This window comes from Oratosquilla oratoria, chromosome 43, assembly GCF_046742065.1.
Source record: "Oratosquilla oratoria isolate Oo_2021 chromosome 43, ASM4674206v1, whole genome shotgun sequence".
In the NCBI taxonomy this organism is placed as follows: Eukaryota; Metazoa; Arthropoda; class Malacostraca; order Stomatopoda; family Squillidae; genus Oratosquilla; species Oratosquilla oratoria.
Genome location: NC_134819.1, coordinates 14340924 through 14359100, shown reverse-complemented (window position 1 = coordinate 14359100; position 18177 = coordinate 14340924). Strand labels below are relative to the sequence as shown.

At 37.6% G+C, this 18177-nt stretch overlaps 1 protein-coding gene across 5 annotated transcripts in view; it reads left to right on the top strand.

Moving 5' to 3' along the window:
- LOC143022078 (nuclear valosin-containing protein-like) overlaps positions 1–18177 on the top strand; it is a 207139-nt gene that overhangs the window by 145327 nt on the left and 43635 nt on the right. For all 5 annotated transcript variants that reach the window (XM_076180030.1, XM_076180031.1, XM_076180035.1 and 2 more), the window contains one exon: positions 11206–11373. In XM_076180030.1, coding sequence (XP_076036145.1) covers positions 11206–11373 — 168 coding nt within the window. The remainder of the gene's footprint in view (positions 1–11205; positions 11374–18177) is intronic.

Sequence of the window (18177 nt, the reverse complement as noted above, 5' to 3'; positions counted from 1 at the left end):
AGGTGGTGATGGATATGGAGCTGCCTAATGTAGGCCTCATGGTCTCTTGCAGTCTCCTTTATTCTTATGTTCTTAAGAGTTTTTATTAGAGTAGTAGAGCATGTGTTAGGATTAGAAATGGAGAGAGTGAATGGTTTGAGGTAAAGGTGGGACTTCATCAGGGATGTGTTATGTCACCCTGGCTGTTCAATTTATACATGGATAGGGTGGTGCGAGAGGTAAATGCAAGGATAGTGGGTCAGGGATTGGAAATGGTTAAAGAAACTGGAGAAAAGTGGGAGATAAGCCAGCTGTTGTTTGCAGATGACACTGCGCTTGTGGCTGGATGAGAGGAGGGATTGAGGAAGTTAGTGACAAAATTTGAGGTGTGCAAAAAAAGGAAGCTGAAGATAAATGAGGGTAAAATTAAGGTGATGAGATGTACAAGGAAAGAAAGTGGCAACAGACTGGAAGTGAATATTAAGGGAGAGTGACTGGAGGAAATGGATAGTTTTAGATACTCGGGTGCAAATATGACAGGAAAGGAAGGAGTGGAGGTGGAGGTAAAATGTAGATTGAAAGAAGCGAGTAAATGCCTTGGTGGATTAAAAAGTGTAATGAGAAATTGACATTTGGGAATGAATGCTATGAGGAGATTGTATTTACCTAGTTGTATTATATGGGAAGGGGAGCTATGCTCGTGGTGACCCATTTTTGTATCTCACAAGATCAAGTTTGTTCATAAATTCTTGTATTGTGTTTGCACACACTATTTCTTCATCCAATTTGTTCCACTCTGTGTGGGAAGCTGTTCTTTTTCAGGTCTCTTCTGTAGTTATCCTTTTTGAGTTTCATTGCATGTCTTCTTGTTTTTCCTTTATCCTACTTTAATAACTCCTCTCCATCAAGGCATTATTTTCCTTTCATAATTCTGTAGATGGTTAGTAGGTCCCCTCATTCTCTTCTTTGTTCCAGGGTTGGCAATTCCATTTCGGCCAGTCTTTGTTCATATGTCAGGTTTGAAAGTGTTGGGATCAACTTTGTCATTGCTCTTTGTATTCTTTCTAATTATCTTATATTCTTTTTACAGGGCTCGGTAGCTACCCTTGGTTGTCCTGACCAATTATTTCTACTACCCTCTTCAAAATGTTGAGCAATATACAATTAAAGTTATAAAGAGTATTGTAAAGTGTCTCTTCTTGAATTTCAATTTTTGTTAAAAACACACTTATTTTTTTTTTAATCTAGGTACTGAACCCTTCACAAAATAAGGGTTCAGTACTTATGTGAATTGTCCTTAAGTATTGGCAAAATTCCAAGTCTGACCACAGCAGGTCCAAGGTCTTCATGTTTGATCAAAGTAGAATCTCTGCTTGACACCAAGTTCCAGTAGTTTAGGTCTCCCATCAAAAGTACATACATTCGGTCAAAATAATTTTATCTGTAAAATACATCAATATCAATATTCAATTCAATTAAGATATTATTAAAGTATTCCCTATACTCTTCTGGTTTTAATGGTTCATTAAAATTTATACATAGGGTATCACAGCAGTTATCTTCATCTTAGAATTGTAACTTAACCTTCTTCATATAATCTAAATGGCCTATCAATTCTTCCCTAGTTTCTAACAGTAAGATCTTGTATTTATTTCCACCTGCAGAATCAATTACCCTATATGGACCTGAGTACCTTGGTGAAAGTTTATTATAGGGTGAATGTAGTTTAACCATGACTAAATTTCCTATTTTTAATTCTAGTTTATGTGCTATTTTGTGTTGTTGCTTTTTCATCTCGTGTGAATACTGCAAATGTTCTCTAACTCTTTGGCGAATATTTTGAAAAGTATTTATCCTATTTGAGATATAATCATCTATATTATACACAGGTTTCTGCTCTGCAATCAAGATTTTATATGGAAGTGTGTCTTCCCCAAAAATAATAAAATGAGGTGTTTCACCTGTTGCTATGTTAATTTGGTTGTTCAGAGTACATTTAACACAAGGAATCCAAGTATCCCAAGTTATACTATGAGGACTTATCATACTTCTAAGACATGTAAATATTTTCTTATTTAACCTCTACAACTCCATTACTTTGTGGATAATTCACTAAAATATTTACTTTCTTGATCTTGAGGGAGCCGTCGCGCTCGAAAACGAACTTCGTCAATTATGATCGGAATTTCGCGAATTTTTAATGTTATATATATATATACGGAGATGTTCACCACCAATTTTCATATCATTTGATTGAAAAACAATGAAGTTATTAATAAAAAACCGTTTTTTGACCAATTACAAACTTTCTATCTCCTCATTTATCCATTGACTATGCTCTATAGCTATACCAAAAAAATTATCGTACAGTTTTTTTAGAATTTCCTCTTAGTTTAGGAGAAAGATTTTTTTTTTATATACAATATATTGACTTCTGTCACAAAAAATTAAAATCCCCGTGATAAAAAGTTTGCGAATTTATTCAGCTTTCAAATGATCCAAACCCCATTAAAATCGGCCAAGTAGTTACGGAGGAGATAGAAAAAATGTAGAGAAAAGGGTAGTTTTGAGATATTGAGCTTTGAAGTTCAAAATACATTTCCCTGCATTTTTTATATATTTCATTTAGATTTTTTTTCTCTGCAACAATCTTCATGCATTCTATGTCATTCACATGTTATTATAAAGTGTAGCTGGTACCTGGTCCCCCCTTTTACGAGGTATTAGCAGCTCAGAAGGCAAGGGTTTCAGGAGGCACCACCTCCCTCATTGTTGCCAGGTTCGCTTACTAGAAAGCTCCCAGCTGGAAATCGAAGCTGAACAATAGTTTTCTCTTCCTTTTTCTGGTCTTTGGTGTCCCTTTCCGTTCTGTGTCTTTGTCTTGTTCCTCAAGTGCTTTTGTAATGATGGGATTGACTCCAAGTGAGAAGGAAGATTATGTGTCCTTCCAAAGTTATGATCAATGACAGTCACTCTTGTGACGAAAAGCACTCGGAGCGTTTCATTTGAAGAGGGACGTGATGGTACGTCATGCATGCTCAATTTTTGTGGTGACGTCATTTGAGAAAAGATTATATGGAGGGGTAGAGGAGTGCGATAATGCGTGGTCAGCGTAGCCAAGCCCAGGCGCACGCAGCAGCACTGCTATGAGTACACTCTTTCTCAATAATTTGATTCAGTTTCTTAGCTCTTTCATGAAACACACGTTTCTTCTTCGAATGTTTAGGCATTCTTGAAATGATTATACATACATATACCAAGGCTTTTTCCCCCTTCCAAGGGAGGTAGCCAAAAAGGGAAAGGCATAAAAACACTCCCACCCATTTCATCCCTAAATACACTCCACACCCCTCCCACCCTCCCTCTCATCTGAGCACCTCCTGGATGACGGGTCATCCCTGCACCCTGCCCACCGCCCTGGGTCAGAAGCAGTGTCGCAAGAAATGATTATAGCTTCAAATAAAAGTAAATAAAAGTTCTCCAAGGAGCGACAATTCGCTTTCTCCGCCTACTCTCAATAATTCTCTCAGTTTACTCAGGAGTGTGAAGTGCTATCCCCACATGTAGGACAAGTTTCCAGCTAGTCTATATTAGTGAATAACAAAATACATCGCATTTGTGCCATTTTTATTGCGATGAAATAACTTAGTCGAACATATGTGCAGCGAAGGTGTACTGGGAAATGGGGGGGGGTCAGAAAAATAGCCGTAACTCCTTTATTTTTTGGTATTCCGCTGAAATATTTCAGGACTGGCTTGCCAAAGGCCACTAGATGACAAGGATTTTATTATTATTTTTTTTTTTTTTTTTTTTTTCCTCGGAAATTCATCGCGACAGCCCCCTTGAATAAACTACATAAATTTTCCAAGATTTTGTTAATAAATTCAGTTCCATTATCTGAAAATAAGATATTAGGTGTAATGAAATTACAGATTATCTGATCATAGATTACTGAAGCAATAGTTTCAGCTTTCGTATTTGGAATGGGTTGTAAAATACAAAATCTTGAAAAATAATCATTGGCAACAAATACATATTTATATCCCTTCTCAGACATAGGTAACTCTAATGTATCTATGTGTACTCTTTCCCAAGGTTTCTGTGGAATGGATATGATAACATACAAGCAGGTTTTGGTATATTTCCTTTCACCATAACACATTTCAAACAATTTTCTATATGATCATATATATCTTCATACCTGGTCAAAAGTAGTTTTATCTCTCCCTGGATGTGAACTACAATCACTATCATGAAGTAACTTCAATATCTCTTTTACAAGAGTTAGTGGTATTACCAACTGATTTATTGGGCCTCTAGAAATATCTTTCCCACTTACAACTGTTTTTTCTCTACAAAAGTCCAATAGTAGTTTTGGAGAATTTCCTCTTGGGTTCATCAAATACTTGGCTAATGAGTCACATGTCTTATCATCCCTCTGTTCTCTTATTAGCATTTCCTCATCTAAGGCTACTAACTCATCTATACTACAAACAAAATTAATCAACCCTGTCGTTCATTGGCAAATGTATCTAGAAAGTGCATCTGCTGCAATATGCTTTCTACCCAGAATATATTCAAATTTAACTTCATAGCACTGAAGTACTGCAAACCATCTAGCTAGTCTACCCCCAAGATTATTATGCTCAAACAAGTTCTGAATAGCTGTATGATCAGTCCACATTCTGATTGGATATCCCAGTATCATATCTCTAAAACTTTCTAATGAATATATCACTGCTAAAGTTTCTCTTTCTGTTATAGAGTAGTTTCTCTCTGCACTATTACAAAGTCTTGAAAGTCTTGATGTGTAAGCTGTTGGTTTCAAAGTTCCATTTCTCTCTTGCATAAGTATACCTCCTAACCCTATGTCAGATGCATCAGTACAAAGAATGAATTCTTTATCATAGTCTGGAAATATTAAAACTGGAGAACTCGTGAGTTTATCTTTCAACTTGTCAAAAGCTTGCTGTTGTGCAGGTCCCCACATGAACTTTGAATTCTTCCTCAACAAAGAACTTAATGGATTATCAATGTCAGCATATCGTTGAATAAATTTCTATAATATCCTGTCAATCCCAAGAAACTTCTAACTTTTGCTACATTATTTGGAACTGGAAAATTCTTTACTGCTTCAACCTTTGAATTCACTGTACTAAGTCCATGCCTGTCTATCTTATGTCCCAAATAAATAACACTGTCCTGCAAGAACTTACATTTTTCAAGTTTCACTTTCAATCCTGCTTCAACTAGTCTTGAGAATATCAAATCTAATTTCTTAAAGTGCTCAGCTGCTGTCTGGGAAACTATTAAAAAATCATCATCTAGAAATACACTAGCAGTGTTTCCTAACAACCCATCTAGAACTGTATTCATTAATCTCATGTAAGTTAATGGACTATTACATAACCCAAATGGCATTCGTTTGAACTCATAATGTCCCGTTGGAGTAGAAAATGCTGTGAACTCTCGTGAGTCTTCATGCAACTCTATTTGCCAAAAAGTAGATTTGATATCTATAGTGCTAAAATATCTATTCTCAGTTCCCAAACTTCTAAGAATGTCCCCTATTACTGGTAATGGTAACCTGTCACGTATGGTGTGCTTATTCAATTCCCTATAATCAATAACTGGGTACTATCTGATTTTGGCACTAGAATCAAAGGGAATTTCCACTCACTTTTACTATGTTCAATAATATCCTACGATAGCATTTCAGTAATCAGTTTATCTACAATTGCTAGTTTAGAGTGAGGAACTCTGTAGGCAGAAATATAGATAGGATGAGTCCTTGATTTTAATTTAATCTGATGTTTTAAAACAATTGTTTTGCCTAAGGCGTCCTCCGGCAAACAAATTGCTTTATTGTGCTTCAAAAGCAAAGCAACTATACTTTCATCCAACTCAGGGCAACTAGTAGGTTCTAGTTGATTCTTGTATTTCTTTCTCAACTCTGTTTCTTCCTGAACTGAACAGATTGATGAAATTGGTAATTCCACCTCCTCAGTACTCTCATTTAAAATCTTAATGGGTTTTGTACACACCTGAAAACATCCTATTTGTGTACCTTTCCTTAAGACTATATCTTTATTCAAAGTATTAATCATTGATATTTCTACCATGTTCTTATTTGACTTATAAATCCCTGAGTCCAATTTCAAACCCTTTAATCTAATTTATTCTGGGATGTTTAAAATTTCAGAGTCTACAGTGACTCCTATCAACTGCACCACTACCCTGTTAATTGCTTTGTAGTGTAATAATGTCGACTTTATCACACCACCATCCACAATTTGCAAGGCTTCATTTGTAGTTGATGAATTAGTAACTTCTGGCATTTCTTGAACATCTGAGTTGGGTTCATTATATGTGGCTTTACTTTCTGTTGGTCTGGACTGCTCGGCCTTGTTATCTAAGATAAAAATGTTACCTTTCCTATCTGTCTCTTGGGATTCTTTGATTCCTGTCACTGGTCTTAAGTCTGGTTGATTTTAAAATGGGATTACCTGTGATTTCACTAAGATCCCTAAATCAGCAGGACATATGACCATGTTCTCTTTTCTCATAGTTGCAAATCCTATCAATAAATCTCCTGGAAAAACAAATTCTTCTACAACTATCACTGGAATGTGCAAATGTTCATTTGTATATAAGATGACTTCTAGTTCAACCTTACCTAATGTTTTTAACTGATTTCCAGTTACTCCTTGCAGTGAGTAATGGATTGGTTCCAAGATTTTCACTCCTGGTTTCAACTGGTTTAAAACTCTACTAGTTATAACATTAACTACAGATCCTGTATCAATAAATATTTGAATAGGTTTATTGAACACTCTACCAGCAATGAGAGGTCCTACAGAAGTCCTTCCAATTGTAATTGTCATTTTATAACTATCTTTGATGTTGGAGTTTTCATCCTTCTGTCACTCTTATCCTTAACACAATATTGTCTATTTGTATATATATGGGAATTTTTGTAATATTGGTTTATTCTGTGTCTGGGGTTTTCTCTCTTGTTTCCTGGTGCATGCAAAAATTTCTACATTCATGTGTTTTATGCCCTATCTTTAGATGATACAGAAAGTAGGGTTTCCACAAATATATTCATTATGACCCTCATATTCACAATTTCTACAAATAGTTCCATAATAACAGTCGTGTGCTTTATGCCCCCAAATGTCACAATTGTAACATACAATTCTTGTATCCTTTGATGTGCTTCTAACTCTATGTCCAAATTCTCTTTTCTTATACTCACTTCTAGAGTTCCTAGTTTCTGTTGTCCCACTGTCATCACATAGGGATTTAGGATTATGGTCTCACTGTGCCCTTGAAGAAGATAATCTACCCTAAATTCATAGTTGACTTGAGATCTTTATACAGCTTTTCTGACGTTAAGTCATCAGTTTTTTGTTAAGCCAAATGTGATTAATTTTATTATCTGAGAAACTTTCATTTTGTCACTAGATCTGTTATCCAATCTGAATCTTTCAAGATAGAATTTATGTCTTTTGACCATCTATCTAATCTTGCTAAGTATTTTGTGTCTGATTCACTTGTTCTAACTTCTTTGATCATTCTAACCAAAGACCTGATAGGATCCTGATCACACTTTGACATAAAATGTTTAATGAAGAGTTTTTTATACTCTTCATATATGTTGATATCTTCCATTTGCTGGAAATTGATGATAAACTTAACTCTACCTTTCTCAGGATCTACATTCTCTTATAAAATTTATATTTTTCTTTTTTCATCTGTTATATTTTTGCTTTCAATTAAGGTATCTATCATGTTAAGAAACTTACTAACTCCTAATGTGTTTTCATCACCGGTGAATTTGGGAATGTTTATATTTGAGGTATGAACCTCATGCCTAAGTACTGTGTCATTAGTGTTATTCATACCTTCAGTAAGTTGATTTGACTTGACTGCCTCCATGTAGTCTTCCTTACGTCAACCTTGTCATTCCTCATCAATTATTATTCACTGCTGCTTTGTAGTTGATCGCCTTGAAGTTTGCCTTGTTCCACTCGTAGTATGAATACTCCTTGTCCCTCGCCCTTGAAATTAACATACACTTGGTTGTAGTTGTACACTGCGTGGTTTTGTTTGCGTGCACTGTTTTCAAAGTCAATTGGTGTACCTGTTCACTTTTAACTCGTCTTGTTTAATCACTTCGGAGGAGGTTCATCCCTCGTGCCACCACTGTTATTTCTGTTGCTACCAACACTCAGTTCCCTTCTGTGATATAGTGATTCTTCATTCACTTATAACTTTCTTCACTTTCTTTTTATAATTTTAGTATTGTAGGTTGTTCATCAGTAGGCCCCATGCCTCTTTCGTAACATATGCTTTTAGTCAAGTTCCATTACTCAGTAACGAAGGTGAATTAAATTGAACTTAAACTTTTCTTCATTTTCTTCATGAATTCTGGTACAACGTATGGTCTTAGGTACACCAGAGGATTCCCACCTGGGATCCTCTTACACCCACCAAGCCAAGTCTGCTTCAACGTCACTATTTAATTCATCCAGTAACTTTGAACATTACAAATAAGTGCCACCCTTTAAGGGTGTGTCTTTACCTCCGTGTACCAGTAATTTCTCTCCTCCTACACCCTTCTCTCCAATCAGAAAGGCTGTTATACTGTATCAAGCAATACTGCTTACACAAGCACTCTTGTCATGAAGCGAAGTGGCTTAGCGTTAACATTTCGCTACATCAGCACCTCAATCAAATCCCTAGCTTGTATTTACAAACATTGGATGGTAAGCGAGAACATGCAACTCTGCAACTCCTTAGTGGCCATTGTTTCAAAACATCCAAGTCGTAAAATGAATTTCTCGCCACCTACCCCTCTATCTACCTACTTGTCTACCTGAATCTACCAGCCTCTTACAACAACCACCAGACACCAGCCTCCAGAAGCATATCCATAATGATATCACTTACTGCTCCATCAACAAACTAAAAGACAATACATCGCTACATGCCAGACCCCCTAATATCAATCCCTCAGAATCCTCTCCCGAAAGGACAGAGTCCACCTGGCCAGACTGTGATGTGGCCACCATCTAGCCCTTCTAAGCTACCAGAAGAGGCTGGATGACAGCATTGCAGACAACTGTACAGGATTTAACATTTCACCCCATACTATACAACACATTATGAAAGACTGCATTGTACACAATCATGCACACCAACACAGTATACACTCTATAGGTGATTTATGGGAAAAACCCATTCCAGCCAAAGCATTCCTCAGGGAGGCAGGACCCCTTGACCAGACAGTTTAGGGGACAACAACTACAACTTGGTATTTCTTTCACTTCCATTTCTCATTTATATTTCACTATATTCCATGCCTCTTTCAGTTTTGACTGGTATTCTTTCTCTTTCCCCCTTTTCATCTTGCTTGTTTTCACCACTTGCCTCCTTTTCTTTTCTTCTTTTTCTATTTAAGGGCAATTATTCGAAAAAATCTGGTACATGAACGAATTTTAGGAAAACATTTAAAAAGAATCTCTATGATGTTGGCAACACTCCTACAAAGTCATAGAGCTGTATTTCGTTTCTATTTTTTTTATACAGAATAAAATAGATAAAATATTGGCAACCTCTGGCAACCCCATTGCGTAAACATTCTGTTTATTGAAATAGCGTCAATTTTTTCTATAGCTATTTCGTTTTTTGCTACGGAATTGTGTTTATAGAGGTATTTGGCTATAAAGAAGCATTTGTTGTTCCTCTTCTTGGGGAACCCTACACCCATATTCATAAGTCTGCCCTCGAAAGAAGAGACAAGAAACAAGAGGGGGAGAAAAAAGTGAAAAGTAAAAGTGGTAAAGTGACCAAAAGCGGGGACTATGGAGCTGGGGCCTTTTAAAAATGTCGCGCAAAATTTAAATGCCTTCTCATGTACATTTAATGTTTTTGTTCTTTTTGTTGTAATATCTTCGGTTGTTCTTGAAGGATTTTTGTCATTTTTGTTTCATTTGAAAGATAACATTGTGCTCTTTATTTCCTATTCTAAAAATAAAAGATTTTATTTTATTAAAAAAAAATTTATCTATGAAACCTGAATTTTGCAGCACCTTTGAAATGTTCAGAAAAGAAAATTCACAAAAAATCAGAGGTATGAGTTTGGTCAAATGTACAGTATAACTTATATTCCCCAGAATCTAAGCTTTCATTATATACCAAGCTTATATGGAAGGATTTCCATATGATTAATTACAGCTTCACTATATCTTCACTACACTTTATATATACATGTGGGGAACACAATACCCTGGGGAATTATAGACAAATTTAAATGGTAATTATACCTAAGTTCATTAAAGAGATTTAAAAAGTTTTAGGACATGCTCCCTTATAAAGCAACCTGACAGTCCCTTAACCTCCACTCTCAATTTCCCTTCAGATATTGATCAAATATTCTATTGCTCTCTCCTCTGAACACATTCACTTTCAGAATTCTTCCAATCATCCCTTTGGGCATCACTGCATAATCTATCAAAGCTGTCTTTAAGTACCCTCCCACCAACCATGCTGGCACACATATCTTTATCTTCTTTAGCAGTGTGTTTGCTATCATTAGTTCTCTTTCATAATTTTTTTTCCAACATCTCTCCAATATCATTCCACCATATAGGTAAATTAATACAGACGCTCCTCAACTTACGTTCCGAACGGCCGAACGTAAGTTGAAAATGAACGTAAGTTGTTACTGTACTATACATCGGTAAATTCTATTACCGTATCTTATAAAACACCCCTAAATCATTAATTAAACACATAACATTGTAAAATAATAACATTAATTTCAAATAGATTAAATTCAAGCAACATAAATTGAGATGGTGGAGGAGGAGGCAAGGCATGTTCAGTTTGTCGTCTGCGCAATGTAAACAATGGATGCAGCGTCGTGCGCAAGTATCGTTTGAACTACGGAGAGCGCGGTAAACTAAAAAATTCACTCAAAAAAAAATTTTTTACAATTTTTTTTTACCGTCAGTTCAAACGTAAAATCGAAAAAACGTAAAACGAATGAACGTAAGTAGAGGAGCGTCTGTATATCTTACATATTGTAGGCCCTTTCCCCATATAATGGAGATGATCCAGATGAAGCAATGCGCCTGCTTCACACAAACTTGTTTATTTTACAGGAAGGATATCTGTACAAACAGTATTAACATATAATAACATTCTATGCTTGTGCAGGAACCAATAAGATTTGCCAAATTACATGAAGAATATGGAGCAAGAAGACCTAATGGTATCCTAATGTGGGGACCTCCAGGTTGTGGCAAAACTCTGCTGGCAAAGGCTGTGGCTAATGAGGCTGGAATCAATCTCTTACCTGTGATGGGACCTGAACTTCTCAATATGGTAGGACATGTTCATTTCAATTTTGTCTTTAATTCTCAGAGCACCATGACTGATAGAATGCATTAGTGTTGTTTTTAAAGGATTACAGGAGTACAAAGTATTTACAACTTGCTTCATTACTTTTTGTCATTTCTGATGGATATGTTTTGACATTGATGTATAAAAAGTAATGACTATCAATGAATTGTGAAGCTACTGAAATTAGAGTCATCATCTAACATCAAAAGTCTATTATTGCAGTTATAGAAGGTCTGTTAATAAGGAAGAGAGAGTGCAAAAGACAGGATTGAATGGAGAATTATTGCAAATGGATGAAGAAATGATGCAGCCTTAAGTTCTTGTCTGCTCCATGAGTGATGAGATGTACTTGGGGAGGGAGAATGGTTAGAGAAATTGGGGAGTTGTAAGTATTCAGGTTCACATGTAGCAGGGATTTCAGGTGTGGAGGTGGAGGTCAATTATAGAGTAGGGGAAACAAGTAAATGTCTTGGCAGAATGAAAAGTCTCATGAGAAATAGTAATTTGGGGATTAATACAAAGAAAAGGCTGTATGGATGGGTGATTGTGCCCAAGACACTGTATGGAGCAGAGACTTGGAATTTAAGAGAGGTAGAAAGGCCCTTCATCCTTTCAAGAACTAAGGTGAGAGGGAAACAATGGGTGGTGGAAGGGAGTAGGTTCATGCCTTGGCTGTCTACTTACCCTATAAGGGTACAGATGGATAGAGTGAAAAATTAGTTGAGGCAGATTTGGGGTGGAGAGCTGGCAGGTAGGGTTGATCAAAGAATACTGGGATAGCTTGAGCATATGGAAATGCCAAGTGAAGAAAGGCTAGCAAAAAGAGTGTGGAAGGCAGAGGTGAATGGAGTGAACTTTAGGGGATGAAGAAGAATAGTTTGGATGGATGGGGGATGAAAGATACTTTGAGTGTAGGGAAGGGAGGAGGCAAAAGAAAGGTGCGAGTGACTGAGTGGAGACTTTCTGAATGGATGATAAAGTGATGAGGCCCAAAGGGTTTTCTTTTTGTCTGTTTTGTAAATTCATGAATGGCTGAGAGGGGAGGGTTGCCATGTAATTAAGTGGTGGGGTTAAACTACTTTTGGTCATTGGGACCTGCTGTGGGGCTATGTCTTACTGCAGTGCCTGTGATCCAAACAGTGGGCAGGGAACAGGGATGGCCCTTCATCCACAATGAGCTAAGATGAGGGGGACAACAAGTGGGTGTTGGATGGCTAAGGAATGGGTGCATGCCTTGACTGACCACCCCCCTTATAAGGGGGAAAGGGCCTTTTGACATTGTGTGTAAAATATTGAGCCAAAGTAGTCAACTAGAAAGTGAATGATTATGGATCAACACCATCACCTTCATTTTCTTTGCATATTCCACTGCCACAATCAAAACCTTCCAAACCTCACATTCAACAAACTCCAGAAGAACTTCACCCATCTTCCCTTTACTGACTTTTCTTCATGCAACATCTGCCTCTGTGCACCTTTTACCATTTCCTCTCTACCAGACTCACCCCATCACTCTCTTCACTTCCTGCCATATATTTTTATTATAAAAATTCTGTCAAACCAGTAATTATCTGTATATTAAGGACCTTTTCCTTATCCATTTAACTTTCACCATTCCACTCCCATCCACCACCCTCATGGATGAAGGGTCATCCCTGTATTTCACCCACTGTGCTGGATCAGAAGGAATGTAGCAAGACAGAGTACATCCACAAGGCCACGTCATCTAATTGGCACACCCCCCCCCCCTCTGTCCCCTCATGCTGAAAATAGAGAAGACTGGGAGAAATCCCTTGGGACTGCATCAAAATATCTTTCATACATAATCATTCCCTACCTCCCCACACACCCCACCCCCTCCCTTCCTTGCATCATAGTATCACCTATACATAGCCATTCTCCACTTGCCCCTGTCTCCTGTCTTCTTCTCTTGATCAACACCCCTTTCATTCCATCCATCCATTTTATCCTTAGTCATCCCCTTAAGTTCACTCCATCCACCTCTGCTTTGCATGCCTCTTTTACTAATCTTTCTTTTCTCATTCTTTTCATGTGTCCAAGCCATCCCAAAATTCTTTCATTCACCCTATCTGTTATCTCCATTTCAACCGTAGCTCTTCTCTTCATTTCTCACTATCCAGTTTAGTAATCCTTACCATACTTCTCAGATATTTCATCTCAAACACATTTAAAGTTTTCCTCTCTGCCTTTCTTACATTCCAAGTCTCAGGCCCATACAGTGCCATTGCCACAATCACCCCTTTGCATCCATTTGCAAATAATTATTTCTCCACTTTCTAGTCCCCCAAGGCATTTACTCACTTCTCTCAGTCTACAGTTTAACCACCACCTCCACTCTGTTTCCTACCATATGCAACCCCAAATACCTTAAGCTATCCACTTCCTCAAGCCTCTCTCCTTTAACCCCTTCCATACGGTGCCGCATACGTAGGCAGCATGAGGAGGAAGTGGATATTCGAGGCTGCCATATCGGCATCTTGATTATATTTATTGTAGTTGCCCCTGCATAATGACATACTCTCTAAACTGTCTTCATCACATTTTCTATGGTTATCAAAATTCACGGGTGAAAGAGAGAACGATCAATATAAGCGGTGACTATATTTTATGATGTGAGTATTATTACGACACATCATACGTCTGGCAGATAAGGCTGCCCGCGAGATTTTGGCCCGGAGTGAAGAGGTTAAGACTTATTTCCATCTTGGTGTCCTTCTCTTTCCTTGTACATGTTATCATCTCACTTTTACCCACATTTGCCTTCAACTTTCTCCAATCGACCTTCCCAAACTCCATCACTAACTGCTGTAACCCCCCCCTCTGACCCTGCCACAAGCAGTGTCATCAGCAAACAACAACTGGCTCACCTCCTATTTTTCTCCATTTTCTTTAACCCTCTAAAGTCCCCTGCCCATCACCCTCTCATTCACCTCCTGTACCACCCCTTTGAACAGCCATGTTGACATGACACATCCTAGTTGCAGCCCCACCTTTACCTGAAATCACTTGCTCTCTCCATTTCCAATCTTAACACAGGCTCTACTACTCTTGTAAAAACTCTTGACTGCCTTTAACAGCTTTCCCCCAATTCCAAGTATTGACAAACCCATCCCACACTTTAAATCTGCTCTCCTCTTTGCCTCCCACACATTACATTATGCTTCTCTTCCCATACCTCTCGTATGCTTCACAAGTTCTATTTTGCAACCAATTCTCATAAGTTACCTTCACCTCTTCATGTTACCATTTGCTACTTCTCCTTGTGCTCCCTCCTATCCTCCTCATTTCTCATACCATCTTGGTGCACTTAATTACTTCCTCCTTGAATCATAATTTTTCTACTGTTTATTCTTTATCCCTTACCACCTTCTACATTTCTTTCTGCTTCTTCTGGTATTCTTTCCCTTTATTCTCTTCATTTGATTTGTTTACTCTCAGCACTTTTCCTCCATTTTTCCTCCACTCTCAGTTTCCTATCCACCATAAAATGACCTGACAATCTGACATCTCTCCTGAAAACATTATTGTCCAAAACTTATCCTCTTTTTGGGTACAGTTCTATAAAAACCTGTCAGCCATGGTCTTTCCCACCAACCTTTCCATATACACTGATGCACATCTCTCTTCTTAAACACTCTTCTCTATCATCACCTCCTTTTTTAAATATATCTGCAACATCTACTTGTTTTTACCTGATTACCCAAACCTCCCTATTACTTCATCAATTAGTTCATCTTCCACTCTAGCATGGAGATCCCCCAGCACCACTACATTTACATTCCTCACAAAATTCTCTTTACACTCTATTAAATTAATTCTTAAAGTCATTCTATTAAATTAATTCTTAAAGTCTCCCTCTCATTTTTATTCTTCAAATCCCATCATTCTTTTTCCTATTTCAACACCTGCCAACAGTACCACTCCTTCCAAACCTTGCCCATTCTTCACTCCCAACTCCCTTTCCTTCACTCTCCTGTACTTAGTTTCACTCAGTACCAAAACATCCATCTGCCTTTTCATATACATACCACCAATTTCTTCCCTTTTGCTAACATTTGTACCACAACTGCACACATTTTATGACCCAGTTACTAGGATTTTGGTTCATGACCTTGTTCTAGACCCTCTTATGCCTTGACTTTTCACAAGAGTTAAAGGATAACCACCAAGCCCAGGTACAACTTTGCATCTTCTCTTTTGTGATATTATTTATTTCCTCAAGAACCATGTGTAAAACAAATATCTGCTAATTTGCATTCTAACACGGCATACAGTGCCATCTCTTGGTATTAATTCATGAGCTGTGTACCAACTCCAGTATGGTAGTGAAACATGATATTCAGTGATATTGAGAGTTTTTCATCATCTTTTGAAAGTAGTCTCAACTTTCTACATATCTCTGACAGCAGCCAAGATGTACAAATAGATGGCATAATTATGGGATATCAGTTTTAACCTGAATATCTCTGAAGAAGTTTTCATGTTGACGCATCATTGATGTACCCGTGTACATAAGCTTTGTGAACAATGATTTCTGCAGCATAATACAGATATTTTTCATCTTCTCACAAACATACTGCCAGTCACTTCCTTTTTCTCTCATCTGTTCCACAACAACACACATTAAAAGACCCAAAATGAAGGGCTACAGAGAGTAAGATACCTAGTCCTATCCTCCATCCCATTTTCATTGCCTTTTGCAACTCAAATGGCAGTATTCTTTCTCTCCTACCACAGGGTTCAGTGAAAATGGAAACACATATTCAGAGAAGTGGTACAGGACAGCATTAAGAGTGGAGAAACAACATAATGGAGGGACAATCGCAGTATAATAAAGTAGCATAATTTTTCTGTGAATAGAGATTTCTTCTAACACAGACAAAATGATGTGTTGGAATGCACAAGTTAAGCTAACAAGTTTGCAGACAATTTAGGGTTCATGAGAAGAACAAAAAATGTGGACAGTTGGCTGTCCAAAAAAGATCTAGACACTATATTTTCATTGAGCCAGAAATGGTAAATTAATTTCAGTATAAAAATGGGGAAATATTAGAAAAGGGCAGTAGCTCAAAAAGACCATCTTTGAACCATTCCTTGGGAGCAATTCTTTTACAAAAGATGTATGAATTGTTTCAGAATTTAAAGATGACTTTCCAATGTATGAATGAGATAATTAAAGAAAATAGAAATCCTAAATGTCTAAGGTATATGAAGAAATAAATTTTTCCATACAAATGTATAAATATTTGGAATAGGTTAGAAGGTGATGTAGCTCAAGTTTGAACAATATACAAATATAAGTCAAAGTATAGGGTATTGACTGTATATTGTGGCAAAGTAGCATGCAGTTGATACTTTAGGGTCTACATGGGGTGCCCCTATGGACCAGAGCCACACATAATTTTGTCTGATAGAAGACTCTGTTCATAGAGAAATTATGACACTTTTATTGTACTATGACTGTCCCTCTGTTATGCTGCCCCCCAACCCTTTGTTACAGTCCTGTATCATTTCTCTGAATATTCATTTCCTTTTTTCACCTACCCTGTGGTGGGGGATAGAATGCTGCCACCAAGTCTTCCCACTTGAGTCGTAAAAGATGACAAACTGGGACGGGGGTTAGGACTAGGAATCCTGCTACCTGTAGCCCCACAGGGGACATTCCTAAAAAAATAAAAAATGAATAAATAAAGGCATAAGAGGGTGTAGGAGTTTTCCAACCAGTACCCTAAGGTTTGAGTCTTTTAATGTGCGTGGATGTAGTACAGATGAGAGTAAAAGGGAAGAGATACGCAGTATGTTTGTGAGAAGAAAGACGGATGTGTTAACATAAGAATGAAGGAGACTGCAAGAGACCATAAGGCCTACACTAGGCAGCTCTGTATCCATCACTGCCTGTCATCCCCATCCATAAAGTTGTCTAATCTTTTCTTAAAACAACTGATAGTTTCAGCGCTTACTACATGGTTACTAAGTCTATTCCATTCATCGATCACCCTAAACCAATTCTTGCCCATTTCCTTCTTAAATCTGAATTTGTCCAGTTTAAAACCATTTCTGCAAGTCTTGCCCTGTTGTTTTAATATGATGACCTTGTTTGTATCACCCTTGTTAATGCATTTGATCCACTTGAATACCTCTATTAGATCAACCTCGCTCTCTGCATTTTTCCAGAGAGTGTAAGTTAAGGTGCCTAAGCCTATCTTTGTAAGGCAAATTTCTGAGTCCATGTATCATTTTGATCATTCTTCTCTGTACTGATTCTAGTGAATTGATGTCCATTCTGTAGGATGGAGACCAAAATTGTACTGCATATTCAAGCCTTTGAGTGAAACTAAATTGAAAAGGAGGGGCGAGTGTGAGTTTGGGAGTGCAGTTGGGAGGTTCTCAGGAGTGAAGAGGGGACGAGGGAGAGAAAGGGTGGTTATACTAGTAAGTGAAGAGATAGGTAAGTGTGTAGTGGAGTGGAAGAAGGTTTCTTCAAGGTTGATGTGGATGAAGGTGAAGCTGGGAAGGGAGATGTGGGTTTTTGTAAGTGCGTATGGGCCTGGTAGTGGGAAGAGCGTAGAGGAAAGGGAGGCCTTTTGGGTAAATATAAATGAGTGCATAGAGGGATTAGGGAGAAATGTCAATGTAGTTGTATTCGGAGACCTTAATGCTAGGGTAGGAAATGAACCAATAGATGGAGTGATTGGGAAGTATGGAGTTCCAGGTAGAAATCATAGTGGAGAATTGATGGTGGAGATGTGTCTTGAAAGAGAGTTG